At 32.8% G+C, this 25,183-nt stretch overlaps 1 protein-coding gene across 1 annotated transcript in view; it reads right to left on the reverse strand.

Annotated features, from left to right (window-relative positions):
- Positions 1-25,183, reverse strand: part of ROBO1 (roundabout guidance receptor 1) — a 1,107,232-nt gene that overhangs the window by 935,689 nt on the left and 146,360 nt on the right. The window contains exon 2 of the mRNA XM_033132830.1: positions 16,745-16,883. Coding sequence (XP_032988721.1) covers positions 16,745-16,832 — 88 coding nt within the window. The 5' untranslated portion in view covers positions 16,833-16,883. The remainder of the gene's footprint in view (positions 1-16,744; positions 16,884-25,183) is intronic.

The raw sequence follows: 25,183 nt of genomic DNA on the forward strand, positions 1-25,183 counted from the left end.
AGCCATTATTCAGAAGATTAGATCAATTTATGAGACGCAATAACTTGTAAACCAGTGACCTTCCAAAGGCCAAAAGTAATTCCAGGGCAAAGCCATTGCATATCTAGGGCTCCAGACGAAACCCAAGTCACTAAAAATCAAACATTGAAACAAAATATAGTGTTCAGCTCAAATCATGTAATAACTTATTTGGGGGCCATACCATATAAATATATTACCTATATTGTCAGTCTTTGATATCACATGAGGAAGTTAAAAGTATATAGAATTTTTCTTAAATCACGGGAAAACAAAGCTAACAAATTCAAATTTTACATACACCAGTTAGTGTGATTCAAATTCAACTAGCAAATTTATAAAAGAGAACAGTTTTCTAAAAAAATGTGAAAATGAAGGGAACAGTTGATTGAAAAATATTTGTGAAAATTAAAAGAATGGCATTTAGTTTTCAGAAAATAAAGTGATATAAATGCTCCCTACCTGTTTTCATTAAGTGCAAATTTAAGTTTAAATTGGTTCATTACACAGTAGGCTGCTTGACATTATAATTAATAAACATGTCTATGTGATATATGCTCAAACATTAACCCTCAGGGGAAGGAAAGTCTATGTAACTTACTTCTGGTAAAAACACTGTGATATCTTCAGACAATCGTTGAATATTCTGGAAAATTATGAAGGGTATTTTTTCTAGACTTTCCAAATGTAACATAGTTTTTCTGAGCCTTTTATATTGCTACCAGAGATTAAATGACTGAATGCAAATTTGCAGATCAAGGAAAAAAATTAGGTGGAATCAAACACACACACACACACACACACACACACACACACACACATTTTAACATGGAAGTAAAATTGTAACATGAAACATGCTATTCTTATTTTAAAATCATTCTTGGTGAAAGAGAAAATGATTTACAAAAAAGGTCAAATATCGTTTTTGGATGTTAAAAAAGCTTTATTAGAAATAAAGTGATACCTCAAAAGACTAAATATTCAATATTCAATGAAACATCTTACTGTCTGTCAGTATGTGTATTTTAATACACTCATAACACACTTTTCTGATTAGATGAGACATGTTAATATGATTCATATAATTATAAATAATGAACTAAATATTCATGGAATATAACTCTAGAAATGTTAAGTTATAACTGTATGATGGATATCTTAACATTGCTATGGTTAAATTTTGAAAAAAGAGTAAGACAATACATGATTAGCTAATGAAAATATTTCCAATAAAAACTTTTTATCCCTTTATAAAATTTTAGTTAAAACTATGTTTACCTTTTTTTTAAAAGGTAAGTTATGATATGGCATCAAAGGGGAAAAGCATGGCATTCTGAAATAATAAAATGCAATCTTAAAACAATCCTAAAGTATTTTATGGCATGTGTAGATGATATTCTCAATTATAATATCCATTATCACACTAAGAAAGAAGTGTTAAACAAAAGTATAAAAGTTAGAAACACAAAAGTAGGTTTATTAAGCAAGAAAAACCCAAATTAAGAAAATTTGGTTAAAAACTTGGAACATGATTTTTTATTTTCCTGACAGGCAAGAGATGCATTTATTCTATGGAGACTTTCACCTTTTGACTTTTCTAATATACTGTGTAGACCATGTTGTATCCTACCTGCAATCAGATATACCCATCAAAAACATTAGGAAGATCCTAGCTTCCATACAGTAAGATGGCACAATGGACTGGCATGGAATAGGTAATATTATCATGGGTTTTGATTCAGACAATCCCAGGGGGTTTCAAATCTTGGCTCTGCTAATTGTTAAATAGAAATAATTCTTCTTTCATAAAGACTTTTCAAAGATTAAATGAAATCAGTGCAGAGAAGGGCAAATAGGGAGTGTTCAATGAATGGTATCCATTCATGATAAAACTATTATTTGTTACCCAGAAATTAAAGACAAAGTAAACTAGATATACTGCATTCTTTATATTTATTATTAATTTGTTAAAGTTTGTTTATAAAAATGTATCCTCAATTACCACTGGCTAAACACTATAACAGTAAAGATAGAGTACTCATGAAAAATCCTATGGAAAAATTTCACAAAGTTACCCCTTAATTAAATTATAAATATGAAATTATTGTTGGCTTAAAGAACATGACAAATTACTAACATATTGAATCAGATTTAGCTTTCTGCTTCCATTTAAAATAGTTATTGTTTTATTTCTGAAGTGCCCCCAAATAATCTGTTAGTCACCTCATTAAAATTATCTTAAATCCCCAATAAATAATTGCCAAAATATCTCTTTCAACCAATCAAAAATCCAAGATACAATAATTAAACACATATCATATAGTAAGGTCCACTGAATAAAGACCAGATAAAGAACAACATAAAACAACATATTGTCCAAATATGCAATGGAATTTGACTCTGTTTGGTTTACCTATAGCGAACATATATATAATGTAATATAATACATATATATGTGTATATATAATATATAATACATACTATATATTATATATGTAAAACATATATATAAATTAAAAAATATATATAAAATGAAGGGACACTAAGCCCAAAATGAGACTATACAGGGGAAACCAAACATATCGTTGCTTGTTTCCACTTTGTCCACAGATCTACTGTACTAAAAGAAGGGTACAAGAGATAAGCGTTTTTAATTCTCTTTTTTTTTCTTTTTTTAGGGTGGTTATGTCAATCAAGTCTCATAAATTTTGTTGTCACATGACTTGGCTTCTCATGCAATGTGATGCATTCATAGAAAATAATGACATATTTCTGACTCTGCCAGACATATCTGGGGTCAATGCTCCACAATTTTAATATAACATTTTCTATATTTTAACTGAATGGATCGCTCTAATCTCATGAATTCTAATTTTCCAATTTACTCATGCACTTAGGTACATTCCATTTGTCCATGTTACAATCTATTTTGGTGTTTTGTGCACCACCCCCCTTTTTTTTTTTCAGTCTTTATTGAAACTTGATGACTCTAGTACTTTTAACCAACTGTTCTAATTCATAATCATACTTTCATCTTAAATTTTCATTTTCTTTTTTTTTGTAGGAGTCATTCAGTTAAATTGTATGAATTTATTATCTAATTCTCATAACTAACAGTGTTATAAAAATTTAATTGTCAGTAGCAATTCTACCTATCAACCAATTATTGTAGTAATCTCTACTTTTACTTTTATTAACTAATTTAATCATATATGTGTGTGTGTGTGTGTGTGTGTGTGTGTGTGTGTGTATATGTATGTATATTCCTCTAATGCCATGTTTTGTTCCTTTCTATTAATATTTTATTTGAGATTGTTGGATCTGTAACTTTTATATCAAATTAGCCCACCCAGGTCTACCACAGAATAAATTTAACTGAATAAACTTTATGAAAATTTCATAAACGATAGATTTTTCCTTCATCTGTTGATATCAAAGTGCACTAAGATATACTACCATAAAGTTTAATCAAATTTTATTTCAATAGTTGAACTTTCCCCAAAGGCACAATGGACTAAACACAAACATAAACAGGTACACATTAATAAACAGACAAGATAAAGCAAGACTTACATCTACCAGACAACAACTGACTAAACTTTTCTGTGGCGAATTCTAGTCAACATTTCAATGTTTTATTATTTGTTTTCCCAGTTTCTTTAGACTACTGATTTTCAAGTATTTTCTGCAATCAGCATATACTGTCTGTGTGTTTTTTTAAAAAGGAAATGCAAAGAAACAAAGCAGTACAAAAATATGGAAGTCCTTCTAACACCAAAATGCCTAAGAAAATAAATGTTAACTTGCGGGGCATCCTTCTGTTTGTTTCATGGCATGCTTTGAAAATTTTCGGTGACATATTTGAGAGCTGTAAAATAGTCATCAAGCTAAACAATCCAGTAATGATAACAAAATCATCACTCTAGTCTACATATATGTCACAGTGTTTATTCAAAGCATTCACAACCATCACATGTATTCCTTGTTTGCCCTGAAGTATTATGTCATTGAGAAGAAGTAACAGTTGTGACTTAACTCTCTTACACATTTACAAAGCGAATTCTTACATATTCTGTTAAATTTGCATTCCTTTCCTTGGTTTAGGTTGTAGTGAAGTTGTGTCACATCTGTTGTCATAACAAACTGTCACATTTCTATACTGCTTAATATTTTCTGCTTGTAAAATTCTGTGTTTACATTACACATTGAATAGTCAGTTGGGACTTCTGAGAGAGGTTCAAAGCGCTGTGTAACATTTACTACTCTGAAAAGGTAACTAATAATTCTCACATCCATTATCCACGTTAAAATCCATCTCTTTTATGCCATGGCGTTTTCTCTTCTAACTCCTCCGTGAATCTGGAACAACTCTCCTTTACAAATATTCCTGGTTTCCGTCATGGACTTCCTTATCTGGGCTCAAAACTACCTGATAACTTTCACTCATCGGCATATTTCCTGTCCCCTTCATATTCCCAAAAACTCACTAGCAACACATGTTTTTCAAATAATAGAGACTACTATTCATTGAGTGCCTTCCATAGATGAGACACTATATTAGATACTTTATAGTTTTTATGTAATCTTCACACTCACACCACAAAGGAAAGATTATCTCCTTAAAAAAAAACAAACACACACACACACACACAAAAACAAGCAAACAAACCACAAAACCCTTGTGTGAGAGTTCCAAGTTCACACATTTCCTACAGAAACCAAATAAGTTTAATGCTAAAGCCAAGGCTTTCGATTTATATTGTCCAGTTTTTTGCTATAAATCTTTTAAAATGGCTGATTCCTATACACACTTGATAAAAGCTTACACAAATGAAATGAAATAAAAAAGTAGCTAATCTTGAAAGCAGCAGCATGACATAAATAGTAAGAAAGTAAAGTGACAGATTAATTCTAAACCTTATGATTGAAACTTCAATAAACCACTTACCTTGTGATCATTAGAAATCAACTTTCAGACCTTCCCAGACTGTGTGGAACTGCTGTGTGTGTGCCCAGAACACACCACACACGTGACCCACATGGATTTGCTGCACCCGACTCACACTTCTGAATTGGTCCTCTTGTCGCTAGTAAAATAGTGGTTTCTTAAACAACTATCTTTCCTTTTAATATAAATAGTCTTTGGTCTACCTTTACTTTACTACCTTTACTTTACCTTTATGTTAATTCTATTTGCCCTGTTTGCAGCTGCATGTAGTATTTTAAGATGCCAAAATTTCCTGTTGTGGTTAGATAATCATATCTAATTATCGTGCAAGGTACATAATAACTTTATTGTTAACATTCACAAAAGTGATTTAATATTACCATTTTCACATTTGATTCTGATTTCATATATCAGTGCTACAAAATATATTCTTTCCAATATCATTTCTTTAAGCTGAACGGGACTAATTATTCCAAATATTTAAAGTTTCTTATGTAATGAGGATGATGTTACATATTTAAAAGATCTTAGGAGAAAATCTAGGTGACCTTGGGTTTGGTAATGAGATTTTAGATACAACCTCAAAAACGCGATCTATAAAAGAAAAATATTTGACAAGTTAAACTTTATTAAAATTAAAAATTTCTGCTCTGCAAAAGACACTATTAAAGAATGAATAGATAAGTGACAGACTGAAACAAAATATTTGGACTATGTATGATAAAGGATGCAAATCCAAACATATACAAAGAAGTCTTAAACTCAACAACAACAACAAAAAACTAACAACCCAATTAAAAACTGGGTAAGAGATCTAAACATACCTCCTCACCAAAGAAGAAAGGCAAATGGAAAATAAGCGTATGAAAAGACACTTATGTTTCTGGAGAACTGGATCTGAAAACAACAATGAGAGTTCACTGTACGCCTACCAGAAGGGCTAAAATGGAAAACACTGACAGTGCCAAAAGCTGACAAGAATGTGGCACAGCAGGAACTTTCATTCATTGCGTATGTATCAAAATGATACATAAAATGGGTGATAGCTTCCTATGAAGGGAAGCAGTTTTACCACAAAAGTTCTTTGGTGGAAAATACAATAAAACTATAGTTATGAGAGAATAATGCCCAAAATTGGATTCAATCAAATAAGTTTTACTTCATTGGCAAATTGATTCAATGAATATAATCGATATAGTAGTTACATGATGATTAAGGAGCATAATTACTTTCCAAAAATTATTAGTCACTTTTTATTATTTCCATAATTTAATTAGTAAATACTTAGCAACTATTCCTTTCTGTGCATAATTAAGATTTAGTATGCTTTTGAAAGTAAAGTATTATTAAGTCAGTTCTTGTTATTGAATTGACATTATTTAGAATGTAGCAAACACTTGTGGAAAGAGCACAGTATCTATGAATGTTCCCTTTTTCTACCAAGAAAGTTCTATGGGAAAAAAAAAAAGCCAAATAATAAAGAAATATAATATTTATTTAAGCACTGTGTATACTGGTTAGGAATTTCAACTATCTTGATGGTAATAAGATCCGAATTAAATAGGCTTAGTTTTCTGACGAACAGATTTCTAAACCTGAGAAAGACACCTCCAACTGAAAGGAAAAAAAATGTCTTTAAATGGATAAATTGTAGTTATGTATTCTTGTATTCTTATTATAGTATATATTTTTGTATTCTTATCATTGTATATATTTTTATATTCACCCAGTGTGTGGTTTTAATATAGTGATCTATTAAGAAGAATAGGGTTGCCTTTACATAAAATATAAGACATAAGGAAACATAAGGAATATATCAGGCTCAGTTTCCCTCCTTGCATCAAATTTCATCAATTCAAAACAGTTTTTCCCTCATATTCTAACTCTGCATTCTTACAGTTGATGGCATCTCACAATTGCTGTGAGCCAGATGGCAGTTTTAATGTGACTCTCATTGAGTATGATGTGATTACTTGGTCATAACTGTGCATATTGTTGTCATGTCAGTCAAGTTATCTGCATTATAGGGACACACAAGTTGAGTTTAATTGTCATTTAAAATGTCTTCCATGATTCCACTATAACTCCACTGTCAGGAAATGTTATTATCATTTGAGGTTTCAAAACAAAATTCCAGGCATAAAATTGACATTACTGACGGAAATATTTTATTGTGCAAGATATGCTTACACATCTGTCCTTTTCATGAAGCAAAAATTAAGTTACTCAAGAAAAGAAGATATAGATAGAAGACAGTTTCTGCTTCTTGATAAATTTCAAAATCATTTTTGCTACCCACTATACTACATGCAAGAGAACTTGTCTGCTCCTTCAGAAGGGATGAAAGAATCTTCCAATCATTAAAAGGTTGGTCTGATTAATGCATCACACAGAACTATCCTTAAATCATTCTGCTTATCTTAATTGGTAATTAGTATTTTTCTTAGCTATACACAATGATGCATTTTACTACAATCTTTGTCACCTTATGTTTGGTCAGATTCAAGTTATTTAAAAAACATGAAATCACATATAAATTGTTAAAGAGAAGTAACACTTCCTATTCTACAACTGTTTAAAAACCACAATTTTCTTGTCGTATTAGGAAATAAAAACACAAGAAAAAAAATGTACAATTAAAGAGATAAGAAGGTATTGAAGACAAAAGGTTGTAAGGACCTAATGAGGAATGACATGTCATGAACAAGACAAGCAACACAGGATGCTGGGACCCTGCCTCCAACTTACAGTAACGGTTATGCCACTCATGTGCCTTTCATTGAATTCCATGCCAAGCTATGAACCTATACAGGGCGAACATTAAAATAAAGGCGATGACCATTTACATTGAAAAATGGTCTATGTATTTCTAGAGAATTCTCATAAACAAAACATGCAGTCATTTGTATAGATATATCCACCTAGTATTTAGAGAATGACTATCGACACTGATGGAATAAATTTCGTGTGATGATAAATCTCATCTTACTTTTAAGAACATAAAAAAATGATTTCATAACCAGAGTTATATATATATATATAATATATATATGTTACATATATATAATATATATATATATAATAAACACAAATACTGTTGTATGTACACACCTACATGTACAAGTGTATATATAAACATTACACATGTGTATATACATATACACGTATACCGGGGATGCCAAAAAGATGTATACAAGTGGATACTTTGGTCAGCGTTGCTCAAGCAGTAGTTCGCTGTAATCAGAAGTGTCTGGACGCTGATGGTAACCACTTTGAGCACCTCTTGTCATTGCAGAAGTCAAACGTGACTTGTATTCCTCTTTTGTTACTGGTATATATTACATTTTATAATTTTAATAGTTTTTTCCTTTCTTAAAATGTGCATACATTTTTTTGGCACCCTCTGTATATGTACATTGTGACACTCATTTCTTATATCATATATAATGCCAGGTCTTCTTTCAAAACTTACACAGTATATTCTTTTTCGAGGGAGCAGGTCAGTTTTTAGAATCACAAAGCCTACGTGCATTGAACTTTGCATGTTGAATTATTTATAAATTCTTTGTATTTTAATAGTCCAAAATACTCATTTCATTATTAATTATTAAATCAATAATGGAAATCATTTTCAAAGCAATTCTGCCATGAAAACATGTCAGAAGCTGTGTCTGTTTATACAACAAAGGACACAGGCATGTGGAGAGAGGAAAGCTGCAAGTAAGAAAAAGAATAAATGAATGCACACTAGGAAATCCAGAAAAAAAAATAGTTGAGTAAGGTGATGACAGTGTCTCAGGCAAATTGATAATTTTTTTTACGAAAGACTTTCTCTACCCTCAGGCACAATTACAACAGCTGTACCAAACAGCCTCTATCAGTCATAATCTAGAATAGCACCTCTTTCTATTAACTGAGCAATAGAGGAGCAAAAATTACTTAGACCATTCCATATGAGGCACACTGTTGCAATGCATTCTGATGGCTTAATTAGGCGAATAGTGTGGCACATGGGGGTTTTCAAGCCATTTTCATCACAAAGGCCATATAATCAAAGCAGAATGGTCCTGGGCTTTACAGTGAGATTACAAAGAGGAGCTTCTTCACTGAGTGTCTAGAGCTGACTGTGCTGGTTATTTTGTTTCCATCTACTTAAACAATTAGATAGAGCCTTACGTTAGTAGACCAAGGCTAATAAAGAGCCATGGAATTGAGTACAGCTGGCAATTTTCTAGTAACTAAGCTCTCATCTTCAACTGAGTCATGTTCTCTAGAAATTAAGGAATACATTCCATTGTTTCTTTAAGTATGTGTTCTCTTTCAATACTTGACACTTCTATCAATGGGATTTCCAATCCCATTTAACATTCACAAACACGAATATATAAAAAAAAGTAAACCAAGGTCACATCACCATGTCAGGTGACATGTAATATTTAAAAAAATTCAAAAATATGTATATGTCAACAAAGAAATATGAGGGAAAAGTCTGAGAAACACAATGACATTAAGAAAATAAATTATTTACACCAGATATTTTAATATACATGTACTCTATAGTTTGGTTGCATTATTAATCTTATGGGTATCAATATTAACTTGGTTAATTGTCCAGAAAAATTTGACTAGTATTAATGTCTATATAAGGGACAATAGCAAATAATGCATATATATGCACATATATATATCAAATAATGCACGTATGTATATAAGATATACTCATATACACATATATGCATATATGTGGGTGTGTGTATATGTGTGTGTGTGTGTGTGTGTGTGTATATATATATATATATATATATGAGTAATGTATTTACATAGCATCACAATTCATTTTGAACTTACGTCCAGCAAAAAACACAAAGCAAATACTGGTTTGAAAACAAAATGAAAATTTACTGTATTGTTATGCTTATATATATCTGTTTTTATATTGTAAAATAATTACATATTGTAAACATCTAGCAGTAAATACATATTAAATCAAATCAGAGTGTAGCACTCTATGTCTGCTAATTTCATCAATGAGGCACCACTGGCCCATCCTCCAACAATGAATTTTGGGATTATTCTTGTCTCTTCTCTCTCTTTTTCCCATCACTCCCATAATTACCCAGTTTTTCTGATTCTATATCCTATTTTTCAAACCTGTCTCTTTTCCATTTCTGTTTCCCCATCTATATGAGGTCTCTGCTGTAATTTTTTCTGTAACTTATTCCTTTCATTAATTTATTAATCAATAAACATTCAGTAGATAATTTCTATGTCCAACTTACTCTTTCATGTATTGCTAATGTTATTAAACACCTCCAATTTTTTCTCTCTTCTATCATAATGACAATGTTTTGTAATTAGAATACTAGATGTGCGATTGCGTTTTATTATTTTCTGTCCACCAAAAGAAAAACAGAAGATAAGAAGATTGTCTTCATTCACACTGTCTCCTCCAACCTCAGAACACTGCCACATGATAGTTGGTGTTAAACATTTGTTGAACTAATAATTAAAAATAAACAGTTTGACCTACCACATTTAATTACAATTTTTAAAAAATGATCACATCGAGTTACTCCCATTTAAACTCTCCCAATGACTCTCTACTGGCCAGAATTTACATTTAAAAGTTCTTAGAATATAAACAAGCTCCTCAAGATTTGACCTATCTGGACTCATCTCCAAAAATCCCTTAAAATGTACTTTTCCTTTCTATCAGAGTAAACAAGTCATCATAATCCCCATTATAGTCATCATAGCTCTGTCTCCTGGCATCAGCCTGAGATTTTCTTTCCCACTCACCCCTTTTCATCTAGATAAAACTCTTAAAACAAAAGTGCCTAGCTCACAGTAGGTGCTTAATAAATGTGAACTTTCTAAACAGACTCTTGTCTTCTCATTTCCCTCTTCTGTGACATTTTCCATGACCTTCTCAAGTTGTTTTTCTGGGCTTGAATGGATGTCTGGCAATGACACGGATTAGCATCTATCACAGGACCTCACACTTACCTGTCTGTTTCCCTCAGTGGCACTTGTAGTTAGTTACTGCCCCACTACAATGATATAGTGCAGACTAGGCCAGTAACAACCATTTATAGATAATGACAACATTGTTAACAATGTTAGTAAGAACAATTTTTGTATATAGAATCCTCTCAGTATCTGTATTGTATGTAGTACATACAGAAACAGCACAATAATACAGAAACAACACAAGCTAATTCTGACATTCTATCTGACAGGTAAACTGACATAGGGAGAGAGCAATTTTTTGACTAGGTAACACAACTAATACAAAGCACAGATATTGTTCAAACACAGGCCTATTTGAACCAAAAGCCATCTTTCCTCCCCCACAACACTTTGATATTCTTGATGTTTCCTGAGTGATCTTTCTTACCCCTCCCTCCCTATCCTACCCTACCCTTCTTTCCCCCCTCCCTTCCTTCCTTCCTTGGTATGGGTAGGTCTTTTATGATTTTGGTTAAAATTAAATGGTAAAAAAGTAACATTCAAAGAATATCTGTTTTTCATAGTTTAGGGTGTCATTCTAGTTTTCTATAAGGCTTTATAAATAGGAAGAATCAAATAAACTTTTAAAAAAGATTATATTCATGTTGATGCCAACAGTATTAAATTAAAATGTTTAACATTCTTTTATGGAGGAAAGTAGCCCATGAAGGCAGAAGTATCTAGAGCTCCCATAACTCATAACGCAACCTTGGTTCTCAGTCTTTTTTTTTTACAAAAAAATATGTCATTGACATAATTCTTCTAATTTGGATATATTAGGTTGGTGCACAGGTAATTGCACTTTAAAAGGTTAAAATAATTGCAAAAACTGCAATTACTCGTGCACCAACCTAATAGATTCCCAGCCCCTCAACATATGAGTCAACACTTTATTAAGGCTTGGGAAAAAGTTAGGAATAATTGTACCCATTAGGAAAAACTAAGGCTTATGTAAAGTCATTTTTAATTATATGGGTTAATTTTCACTGATAAATTTATTAGTTCAATGGCTTTTTGTCTTCAGCTAATAAGTTCCATCCAGTATGAACAAGTATATCTTTAAGTTTATAAACATTACTATGAGATGAAAAGGGCCAGAAATATTAGTAAAAAGCCATCCCAAATAAACCACTGGTAGCCTCAAATCTGCTCCCCCAACTTCTTGCAATATATGAAACAGATATCTTCAAATACTTTTCTCCCTTTCTCATGAAAAAAAAAAAACTTTCCTTAGAGAATAAACATCTTTTGAACATATTCAACTTCTTCTTTTATCAACTTAAAACTTATCAATAGCAGTGGTTCTCAAATATCTGTGCATTAGATTGATTTGGGGGATTTGTAAAACTGCAGGTTCCTGAGTTTCAATCCCAGGTTCTGTTTCAGTGATACTGCCATGATCCCTTGAGAACTTCATTTTTAATAAGCATCTAAAGTGTCTCTGAAAAACAAAAATCTATGCAAAACATGTTGAGAATTCTGTAATCATATGGATTTGTGAAGTGGCATGTAACATCAAATCACTTTTGTTTATTGTAATGCCTGTCTGGATGCATAATTGGATTAAAGTACTGTTATCCCTAAATATCTAACACAAGAGATATAACTTTTTAAGTTTTTTTAAATTAATTGATTAATTTATGAATAGTGAATGCAGTTAAAAAAAAAGTTTGGCTATGGAGAAGCTATTTCTATCGATTCTAAATAATAGTCATTTTCCTTATCATTGCCCATGGCTGAAGTGTCACAGAGGCTAATCACGAATAATCACAGGAAAAACATTCCTGTGGATAAACCTTCGTAGGATGCATATATGCAATGTTATTAGTTAAATAATGTATTCCAAAAGAAATGCATAAACATTCTATCAACTTTCAATTACAGAAATTTACGCTTAGTTTTTCGTATGTTTGTTTTTTGTTTTTTGTTTTTTTTTTTCCCTGCATTATAACAAAGATTTTAAAAATCTTAATTCCTCAAATTTATTCGAAATCTGCTTGCTGGCCATGTGAAAATGAAAACACAAAAATCAGGAATATATGTAGATTGTATGTGTGTTATTTATATTAGTTCTAGAATTCTACATAGAGGATTGTCTTCAAACTTTATGATTTCTTTCTGGCTGATTCAAACCCTGATACCCCTTAGTTCCTTGCAGTTACCTTCCTTAGGATGTAAGAGAAAGCCACCGAAGTGGCGGTGGATGGATAGGTGGGGAGGGTAAGCAGTAAATCATTTCAGACAATTTCACACTCAAGGCTTGTTGACATGAGGCAGGGCAGAGGAAATAACCCTGTCAGCACCTGCATCTTTAATGAAGGACAACGTTGCTGCACATTTAGAGAACAGAGAGGGAAAAATAAATCACGTTTAACTTTAAAGTGGGCTGTCAGATTTATTCAAATAGAAATACAGTCTTGTGTGCTTCCCCCACCCCCGTGGATTTCCACTTAACATCTTGCAATACACACACCTCAAAATCAACATTTTAAAAACCATACATATTCTTCACATTTTCAATTCAATCCACATACGTGAAATGTAGTGTTAAAACCTATTATTTAACACTTGTCTGTCATTGTCTTCCTGACATCTGTTGCAATCAGAGGTGAATGTTTAAAATGTAAAGATAGGTGTCGGTCAGATTCCTTTGTCACAGATTAAATAAGGATGTGGCATAGCCCAGATATAGCTTGCCTCAAGAAAACACCACAGTTGTGTTTTAAGAGTATTTTATATGTGAATAAGGGATGAGGTAAATTGATGATCTAGTACTAGTTTTTAATAAACAGGCAGGTTTTAATGGGCTCTATAACACCAAAGGCAACAACTCAAATGGTGGGAGAGCTCAGTCATTCCAAAAATCTACTTCTTACCTACTCCTCTTTTCTTAAAACTGACTTGCTATTTACCAAAAGTAGTATTTCTTGATTTAAAATGTGCAAGTATTTTCTATTCACCACCCTGTCATAACCAATCACACACAATATTGTGAAACATAACAGCCATTGTAAAAATGAATCATATAGGGAGACAAAATAGAAAACATGAGCTGGGTAATCCATCCATTCCAGCATTATATTCAAATGATCTTATAATACTTAATTACACCAAGTAACCAATTCACAGCTTGACTGAAAACCTCTTTATTATTGTGGTACTAAAATAATCTACCTTACAATTTTTATCGCTCTTTGTTTTTATCCCCTGAGGCAATTTTTTCTTCGTTTATCTGACTGTTGAAATAATTTTCTGATGAAAGAAGATATTTTCTTAAGGGAAAGAGTGGAAGTCAGTCAGCTGAATGAGAAACTGTGTTTTTTAAAGTCACTAATATTTGATCTTGCCATATTTGTTCCCTCAGAGCTGTGCTAAACTCAATCCAGGTCCAAGGCCTCTACTGAACACAGACCAACAACAACAAAAAGAATCAAGATCTCACTTCATTAATGTGAGGGAGAGGAGATTCTGAGGCCAATGACTCCTTTCAGTAGGTTTTTCTAATCTCCCTAGTCTGAAACCAGTTCTCTTAGATGACGGCAGTTTTGAAAATTGACTTCCACTCTGCAGGAGTGCTTTTTGAAAGCTAACAGCATATTTCCTTGACACGTAAATTACTTTAAAATAATTCTTGAACTCTGTGGTACTAAACAAGAATGACATTTAACTTTGTACATCCCATTTTGGGGCACCTTCATTTCTTTTTAAGGCATTATATGAACATGGACCCTGAGTCACTGTTCTGTATGACATTATAAACTAGTTGATAATCAATTGATTGCCTTTGTAACCAATCTACATATTAATGAACAATAAATTCATGTATTTTAAGTTCTCTTTAGTTTTAAAAATGCTTGCATGTAAGATAGCAATTGCAGAGTTTTCACAAATTTTGGACATAATGTTCAAATTGATTTGTCTTCTCTGAAATTATACAATATATTCTTGAATTCAAAGGTGCCTTTATATTCCATGGATAAACTTTACAAACCTTACTTTAATTCTTCTTGAAAAAAGCCATCTTTATGGTCCATAGATAAACCTTACCTTTCATTCTTCTTGAATGAAATGGCAACTTTGTATTCCATGGATAAACCTTACACCCACACCCACAACCACGTACATCCGTGAATGTATTCCCTCTACCAGACATCCAGATAAAGATGATTCAGACCACACTTACCATTTTGAGATTTGATGACCTGATCAAATCTGCTGACCTGGAGCAGTTATTAATTTAAACTGCTATAGTTTCCACCTAATTGGTAACAATTATGCCTAAGCTGTATCTCTGTGTCTCTATATCTATCTATCTGATATATATATATATATATATATATATATATATATATATATATATATATATATAAAATTATATAATTATATATATATATATCATAATAATATATATAATATATATATCATAATTATATATATCATAATTATATGATATACATATCATAATTTTCAAAACATTTTCATGTAAATGTCCTCTTTACCCTGACAAGTTGAAAGACGATGAATTACTTTGTACTTAAATTTACAGTTTTCATGTACTTCAACAGAGCATAACATTTTTTTCGTATTGCCATTTTATGATATTTGGTTCATTCACTAATTTTAATCAATACTCACCAGAGTAGTGGCAAGGTAAGGGAATGTAGGAATAAGTAACAAATACTTGGAATGCTTACAATATGTTAACCTAAGTCAATACAAAGTCACTAAATGAACTTTACTAGAACAGACTTTGAATTTTCTGTATACTTCCACCCTATAGAAATGTTTTTAGCAGATATCAATCCTTTTGTTTTTTCAAAACTCCCTTATCTTCTAGGTCAAAGTGTCAATCTTAACCTTGCAGGGGGAAAAAAAAAAAATATCAAGCCTCCTGACTGGTGTGTAGATAAACATGACAAGTTATACTTAGTTGCTGTACATTAAAATAAATGTAACAATAAAATAAATAAAAGTCAAGCTTACAGTTTGGTTAAACAAAACACCATATGCCATTCTTTCATGAATAACTTGGCTAAATTATGATGATTCATTAAATATATTCAAATAACAACAATTTGCTCCCATAGTTTTAAGAGGAAAGTTGAGATGATATTTTGATTAGTGGATCAGAGTATTTTTCCATTTTCCTCTACCATCATATTGAGTTTAAGCAATTTCCTATAAAAGAGCTTAAGTAAAGCTTTTCATAGCAGTTATTTAACATCATAATAAAATGATGACTTCAAGGAAACAGGTTTCTAACTTCACCAGAAACAATAGCAGCTATAGCAGCTACACATCAGCATGTTGCATTTTTATTCTAAAACGGTTCAGCCTGTTAATTAACATGTTGCTACTCTGAAGAAATTTCAGTTTTAAAGATCTCACTTTTTCTGATGTTCATTTTCTATGGGACTAACTTGCACTGTGATGTTGCTATTCTTTTTGTGTTGCACATTTCTTCCCAGCTCTAATCATTCTTTCACCACTCTACCTCACTTAGTGTAACTTCTTACATGTTTCAATAACATTGAGTTTTTCTGAATTTTCTCAGTTTCTCTAGGGAATTAATAAACTGCTCTATAATTAAGGATGGTATTCGATCCCTGAAATTTATTAGCACACATACACAAGAAATCATTCACACAGACTTACACGTTCCAACGAAATGAACAAATTTGATTTGAAACACACACAATAAAAAAAATTATTTTAAAACAAAGAAGAAATACTGGTAAAGATTCGATGAAACAAATGCATGGCACTTACCTGGAATAAGCTGTGACAGGAACAGGTGATTTCTTGATAAGCTGAGGAGTGATATTATGACCAAAAAAGGAACATGTTTCCTTTTCATCTTTGTCCCTTCCTTGCATTACACCCAGCCAGTAATACAGATATGTTTTATCTATGAGAAAAAAAGAAGAACAGAAAATTATTCTTTTAATGGTTAGCTATGGTGAGCTTAAGAGAACATTAAAAAATATTTTGTGAAATCTTATTGTTCAAATGCACTTGAATGTCATTTTTCAAAAACGATAAAACAGATAAATGATGAAAATGAATACAACTTGACATATAGATGATGTGTTACAGAATTGTACACTTGAAACCTATGTAATTTTACTAACCAATGTCACCCCAATAAATTTTAATTAAAAAAAAAGAATACAACTTACACAGGATAAATTCTAGGATATACATTTTGAATGAACATAGTATTTATAAATTTTGAAAATTTATTTTCAGTCAGATATACATAACGCATGATTCCTTGGTTTACTATACCCTTTAGGGGGTACTAGATCACTGTTTTTGATTTCCCACCAATTTAATTGATACACTCTCATTAGGTCTAAAAGAAATACTGGTTATTCATTCACTAAATATTTACAGATGGCTTCTAATGAGCCAGTCTCTATGCTTCTTTGGGGATATAACAGAAGTCAAAAATATATATTCTCTCTTCATTCAGGTACATAAACAATTTGAGGCCACTTTATATCAATTTATAAACAAATTGGAAAAAAAAAAACTTTTGTAGATTATCTGTTCTGGAAAAAACACAAAAAACCCTGTGTCAATCATGAAAGCCCCAAGAAACCTAACAGTGCCTTGTAGGCAACAGGACTTTTAGTCAGAGGGGCTTTGACAAGATGATGACTCTAACAAATGGCAGTAAAAAAACTACAGGGATTCAAGTGGAAGACTGATCAGCTGGGTCTGGGAGAACTGATGCAGCATAGTGAAGAAATGGCATTAGAGATGTGAGATAATATGTGATAAGAGGAGAAGAAAATACTCTTTAGAGTGAGAAAACAACCAAATATTCAAAGTAAAATATAAATGTAAATATATAGTATTGATATATTCAGGGAACTGTAAGGGGAGTTGTTTTCGGCTGGATGATAAGAGTTTGCCAGGATATGGTATGATAGAAAACTGAAGAGAAAAAGATACAGTAAGAAGTCACTGCGTAGTTTAATGATAGATTGTAATATCACCCATATTACTTAGAAGATAACTCTGGTGGGGATGTGAAGTATAAAGTAATTATGAGGAAATTTAGTTCAGAGGTCACAATAATAGAGCAGAAAGTTATCATGAATGCTTATGAAGGACATTGGCAGAGGTGATGAAACAAATGGCTGTTGGGGAGGGAGTCAGATGGGTGACATTATGTTTTGCAGGACTTGGTAATTGATTAGATTTGGGAAATGGGAAGTGGAAAGACATTTAGTCACTTATTCAAAATACATCAACAAATCTAGCACAATATAAAATGTAATTTGTCCCCAAAGAAAAATAAATTTCTATCATTCATGTCTGTGATGCTCAGAATGCCAACTTGAAAAAGAATGACCAACTCCATCTGTAGGTTGATCTACACCAAGCTATTGTGAATTTGTTTATTTGCACTGAGTTGCCCTTCCTTGATTACTTACCACTGCAGAGTTAATTGTCAAGTGTTCCTTCAGCACAGTCGCCTAATCCTCCTGCCAGACAGCTGCAATCATTTGACCTCACTTAAGATATTTCAGAACTATTTCTACTTTAAGAATTCTTCAAACACTCCTATCTGGGCTATAAGACTGCCTCCAAAGAAATATTCTTTGTTTATTGTAGGTTCATATTGTCTATCTTTCTTGTCTTGAGCCTAATGTTCTTATAACCCTCCTTATCTTAATATATCACTCATGAGTGACATTATATACCCACATTATCTTTTGTGCACAATCTGTTTTAATGTCAAATGAGAATAAAAAGTAGATAGATTTCAGATAAGGGCAAATCTAAATAAACAGTTCTACTCTTCAATCCATACTATGCAGCTGTTAGTTTGTCCTCCTCTGTAGGGTCAGCCCCTGCACCACAGCTCCTCCACTGTAGTCACAGCAAGTTCTTACAACCAATAAGCCCAAGGATCCATCCCTCCCTTTGACATGCAAATAGAAACCAAGGCTCAACTACAACGGGAGAGTACATACAACCCACACATGGGCCACACCTGGAGCACCCAGCTCAGGTGACCAGGGAGACTGCAACACTGAGCCCCACAGGACATCTTCTATGTAAAGCCACTCTACTAAGACTGGGAAACATCGCAGAACTGCATAATACATAGAAACAAACACAGGGAGGCAGCCAAAATTGGGAGACAGAGAAACATGTCTCAAAAGAAAGAATACAAGAGGGCTCCAGAAAAATAACTAAACAAAATGGAGATGAGCAATCTATTAGACACAGTTCAAAGACTGGTTATAATTAGTGATCTCAAGGAGAACTTCAACAAAGAGATAGGAAACATAAAAATAGAGATAGAAAACATAAAAATAATCAGGCAGAAATAAAGAATACAATAACTGAAATGAAGAATATATTAGAGGGAATCAACAGTGCATTAGATAAAACAGAGGACTGAATCACTCATTTAGAACATAAAGAAGCAGAAAACACCTAATCAGAACAACAAAAAGAAAAAAGAATACAAAAAATGTGAGGATGGTTTAAGGGGACTCTGGACAACATCAAGCACCCAACATTTGCATTATCGGGGTACCAGAAGAAGAGAGAGAACAGGAATTGAAAACTTATTTGAAGAAATAATGACAGAAAGCTTCCCTAACTTGGTGAAGGAAATAGACATACATACAATGTGTGATCAAACAATACTATGAATGTTTAAATTAAAAAAAAAAGTATTACACTAAAAGAGACATTGCCATTAATCCCCCTCAAAATACCCCACCCCCTCGCTTCAAACACACTTATCCAATCATTCCTGTCACTTTCTGAAGAAGTTCTGGAAGTCCTCTTTCATGAGTGTCTTTAGTTGCGCTGTCATGGCTGCCTCGATGTCCTGAATCCTTTTGAGTTTGGGGAAGAGCCAGAAGTCCCATGGTGCCAGATGAATAAGGTAGATGAGGACACACCATAATGTTTTTATTTGACAGAAATTGCCATATACCAGAAGCGATGTGTGACACAGAGTTTTGTCACGATGGAGGATGATTTACAGCACACTTTAAAACACACCTTCTCTCAACCGTAGCTCACATCCAGCTGACTGCACCAAACAAGGTGAAACTTGTCACACACTAAGCTTCGACGTGTTTCTTCCCCTGTTGAAGTTGGATGGCACTCAGCAGTAGCATTCACTGTATTATTTTTATCACACCTCGTATGAATAATAAAGTGTCAATAACTACATATCTATCAATAATTACTTTAAATGTAAATGGATTAAATGCTCCAATAAAGAAATAGGGTAGGAAAACAAGACCCTTACATATGCTACCTATAGGCGACTTACTTCAGATTGAAAGACATACACAGACTGAAACTAAAGGGGTGAAAAAGACACTTCATTAAAATGGAAAAAATAAAATCTAGAGTAGCAGTACTTATACCGACAAAACAGACTTTAAAACAAAGGCTGTGACATGAGACAAAGAAGGACCCAGAATCCCACTTCTGGGTATTTATCCAAGGAAACCCAAAGTGTTATTTCAAGAGGACGTGTACATCCATATGTGCATTGTAGCATTCCTTACAATGACCAAGATGTGGAAGCCACTTGGGTGTCCGTCGATGGATGAGTGGATAAAGAGTAGATGGTACATAGTATACACAATGGAATACTGCTCGGCCATGGAATGGAATGGTTTCTCTCCATCTGCGGCAACATGGATGGACCTGGAGGGTATTGTGCTGAGTGGAGTATGACAGACAAAGAAAGATAGCTACAAAGTGATTTTGCTTAGATGTGGAACCTAAAGAACAAAACAAACAAACAAACAAAATAGAAACAAACTCATAGATATAGAGGACATTTTTATGGTTGCCAGACAGGAGAGGGATTGGGAATGGGTGAAAAATGGAAAGGGATTAAGGAGTACAAACTGGTTGTTACATAATCATGGGGAGGTAGAGTATAGCATAAGGAATATAGTCAATAATCTTGTAATAAATATGTATGATGTCAGATGGGTACTAGATTTATCAAGGTGATAGATGGGAGGGGGTCAGGGACAGGATGAAAAGTTGAACAGATTAAGAAGTACAAATTGGTAGGTACAAAATATTCATGGGATATAAAGCACAGGGAATATAGTCCATAATATGGTAATAACTGTGCATAATGCCAAGTAGGTACTAGACTAGTCAGAGGGATCGCTTCATAAATTATACTGGGGGTGCCAAAAAAATGTATACACATGATTTGTATTCATCTTTTGTTATCAGTATATATTGAGTATTACAATTTTAATACAGTTTTTATTGCTTTCTTAAACTGTGTATACATTTTTTGGCACCCTCTGTATAAATGTCTAACCACTATGCTATACACCTGAAATTAATATAAAGAAAAATTGAATGTCAACTGCAATTGAAAAATTAAAAAGTGTGGGGGGGTGAAGGGCAATAAGAGGTCCAAATTTTCATGTATAAAACAAATGAGTCATGGGGATGTAATGTACAGCATCGGGAATATAGGCAATAATATTGTGATAACATAGCACTGTGTTAGATGGTTGCTGGACTTATCATGGCGATCACTTGTTTAGGTACATACTGAGGGTGCCAAAAAATGTATACACATTTTAAGAAAGAAATTGTAATAATATATACCGATAACAAAAGATGAATACAAGTCATGTTTATACATTTTTTGTCACCTTTGGTATATCTTGAATAACTATGCTGTACCCTTGAAACTAATATAATATTGTATGTTAGCTATATTTTAATAAAAATCTTTAAAAATAGTGGGTGGTGAAACTGAAGAATTGAAAAAAAAAGAAATGTGTGTGTGTCTGTGTGTGTAATTTATGCAATTTTAATAAATTGCTCTCTAATTTACTCTTACTCTGAAGTTCTCTAAAATAATAATATGCATAGCTCTATAGATAAGTCTACCAAGGATTTATTATTGCTGCTATTTATTTGGGGGTGAACTTAATTTGAAATATTAAGAAGTTAGAGTGTATAATACCTTCTAAAAATGTGGGTTTAATGCCTTCATATAGACAGGCAAAATGGACCAATTACTACCAATTTTTTTGTGAAGTTAGAGTACTGTCACATTTCTTATACAGAGTTTATAATTTGAGAATAGCATACTATTATTTTATACTACATATAAAAGCAGAGTACTTGAAACACAGATTAAAGGATAAGATTAAAACATTTTATTACACACACACACACACACACCTGTGTTATAATTCATTTATAACACATTTGGTTTCTCCTATAGTTCATTTATATAATTCATTTATAATACATTTGGTTTCTCCTTTTCCTCATAAAAGGAGGCAAATACTATACATTTCATCAAATGTTTAAATTATCATAAACCTCAAATTATTAATATCATAGATTTAAAGAGTCATTATTAAATTTCTGACTTCATTTCTATACGTGTGTTTTGGAAAGAAAAGAAGAAACTAAGAACAAAACATTCTCAATAAGTTTAAAATCAATACTGAGTATAAAATACATGAATAGAAAGCACAGGAATGAAGACTAGATAAAGACAAACCTGTAAAATTGGGTAGAGAGTTAATCAGAAGTAGCAGAAGTAAGGGAATTAGCAAGATTCTCAGTGGTTTATTACCTAATTTCTTAAAGATCCTGGATATGTAGGTACAGCCACATTACTATGCACACATCAGTTTTGTTTGGCTGGATGATGGACCCAATTAAGCCTCCGCTCATTTCACAAAACACTAATTCTCATCACATTTTTGGGAAACAGACCGTTTAAAATACACTGTGTGGAAGCCCAGAGCAATAAACCTCAGGCTATCTGTAAAGAATGAGATGGTTTGAGAGTCTCATTCTTATCCAAACTGTACTAAAAAAGTTTATCAAGTCAGGATAAAGACTCAGAAACCATTTTTTTTTTTTTTAATTTAGTTAGTTTCCTTAACAGAGTCCATTTATTAGTCCTGGAGACAGATATGTTACCATCAATTAATAATAGAGAGAAGATAAAGAAAAGTAATATGAGACATCGATCCTTTTAGAAGTCTTACTCTGCAACTTATACCAAATTCAGAAAAAAGGGCCAGACTAAGGTATGTGGCCACGCAAAATTTACATGTTGAAACCTAATCCCTGTTGTGATGGTATTAGGATGTGGGGGCCTTTGGTAATTGATTAGGTCACACATTAGATTAGTTCCCTTATAAGAGAGAGCCAGAGAGTCAGGAAGAGAAGAGATGACTCTGTGATCCATGAAGTGGGCTCTCACCAGACACCAAAGCTGCCAGTGCTTTGATCTTGAATTTCCCAGGCTTCAGAACGGTGAGAAATAAATGTCTGGCGTTTACAAACCATCTAATCGCAGGTGTGTTTTTTGGATTTTGTTTTGTTTTTGTTTTTTTAATAGCAGCCCAAATGGACTAAGACAGTAAGTATTTTGACATATAGAGCTGATGTTAATTAAATGGATCTGCTACACTCCTAACGATTCTCAAAATTTTGAACTTCTGGTTGCTTTGTACATTTCACTGATGAGGGTGTTTAAAGACACAGGAATGGGATTGTTAATATATTTTAAAAGAAATAACACCAACTAGTAGTAACAACGAACCTCACCAATGCCATTGTGAGTAGTAAAGATGTTACTATGTTACAATTTTAGGAGAATCATCACAATAGAACAAATTATTTTATTGCTACAAAATGAGAATTAGAACCGTTAAGTGGTTCTTAAAACACTGCTCATGGGGTATTCAACATACTGATTGAAATCTTCAGATAAAGCACAATGAGCAGTCTGAAGACAGTCAAATTCACATCACTTAAAGTTCTACTGAATGCGTGGTCTGCTGTCCACGTGGTGAAACCCACGCTTCCTCAGTGATTTAAAGCAATGCTAGCCTGACTTTTGGATCAGATATTTGAATACGGTGCATTCCAAGAACTCATATGCATTTCACGATGAAAATGTAAAATCAATAAAGACAGTAAGATCGTTGTCAACCACTGGCTAAACTATGTCCTCAAAATGATGGAAATGAGGTTATGTATAAAAATAAACATGACGTGCTATCCGCCCGGCATGATGAACGCCGGTTTCTCTACTGTGGCAACCATGATCATTAAGAATCAATGGCAAATTAAACTGCACACATCCTTAGGGGGACAGGAAGAGAAGCGCAGAAGTAAATGCAGAGAGGTTCAAATCAATTTTCAACCCAAATACAGTGAATGAAGTTCATTAGTATTGCTAATATAAAGGCGAAGGTAAAGACAGCAAAGTGGGGATTTTTATCTTCTTTTCACTTTAATTATAGGATTGCCTCAGGCAACCTAATTTTCAGACTTGTTAAAACCAAAATATTGTATTCGTATAGTAGTGGAGTTGTATGAATAATAAATCCATTAAAAAAGATCATTTAATGTAAAGAACTCTACATGTAAAGATACGGAATGGAAAGATTTAATATAAAGAAAACATTTCCAGAATTTTTTTCTTTTTTCTTATTTTGAAGCAAAAATGAAAACTGTCAACATCAGGCACTCTTTTCAAAATGAATGTGCACATTCACAAAGTTGGTTCCTTAAAAGTATACTCATGCACACAAAGACAAAAAGAAAGCCATTTTCAAACAAAACCAATTTTTAAAATGTAGTGCTCTCACTCGCTGTGTCAGATGGGTTCTATGCCCACTTGACGTTCACTCATATTTTTCATTTTATCATACTGATGAAAATTAGTGGGACACATGATATTTGGTCATCCTAGCAGAAAGTGAATCCAGTTGCAGACATATTTTTCCAGGAAAATACCATCTTTCAAGTAAGGTAACGTGAAAATAAACATCGAAAGGCCTTGTTATTCTAAAAATAAGTGCCATGTCCGATGAGTTAGATTTCTCTTAGCACTGATAACAAAAACAGAGGAAATTGCCTGGTTTGGAGAAGGAAAAGTTACATACGAAGCTGGTCTGGCTTGACACGTGTGTAGAGGGAGAAATGTAGAGTGGAAGAGAGGGTCGAGGATAAGAAAAAATAGGAGAGACTGAACCGTTGATTTACCAAGCATATTCTTCTGGCAATTCCTGGAATTAACAACAAACCAAATGAACAGCAAGTGAAGTTAGTTATCCTCCCATATCTTTAGCTTTCAGAGAGTGCTGCTGTAATTGTGCTTTTCTCGACCTCATCTAATTGAAAAGCAATGTCTGGTCACTT

The sequence above is a fragment of the Rhinolophus ferrumequinum genome, chromosome 2 (assembly GCF_004115265.2).
Source record: "Rhinolophus ferrumequinum isolate MPI-CBG mRhiFer1 chromosome 2, mRhiFer1_v1.p, whole genome shotgun sequence".
Taxonomy (NCBI): Eukaryota; Metazoa; Chordata; class Mammalia; order Chiroptera; family Rhinolophidae; genus Rhinolophus; species Rhinolophus ferrumequinum.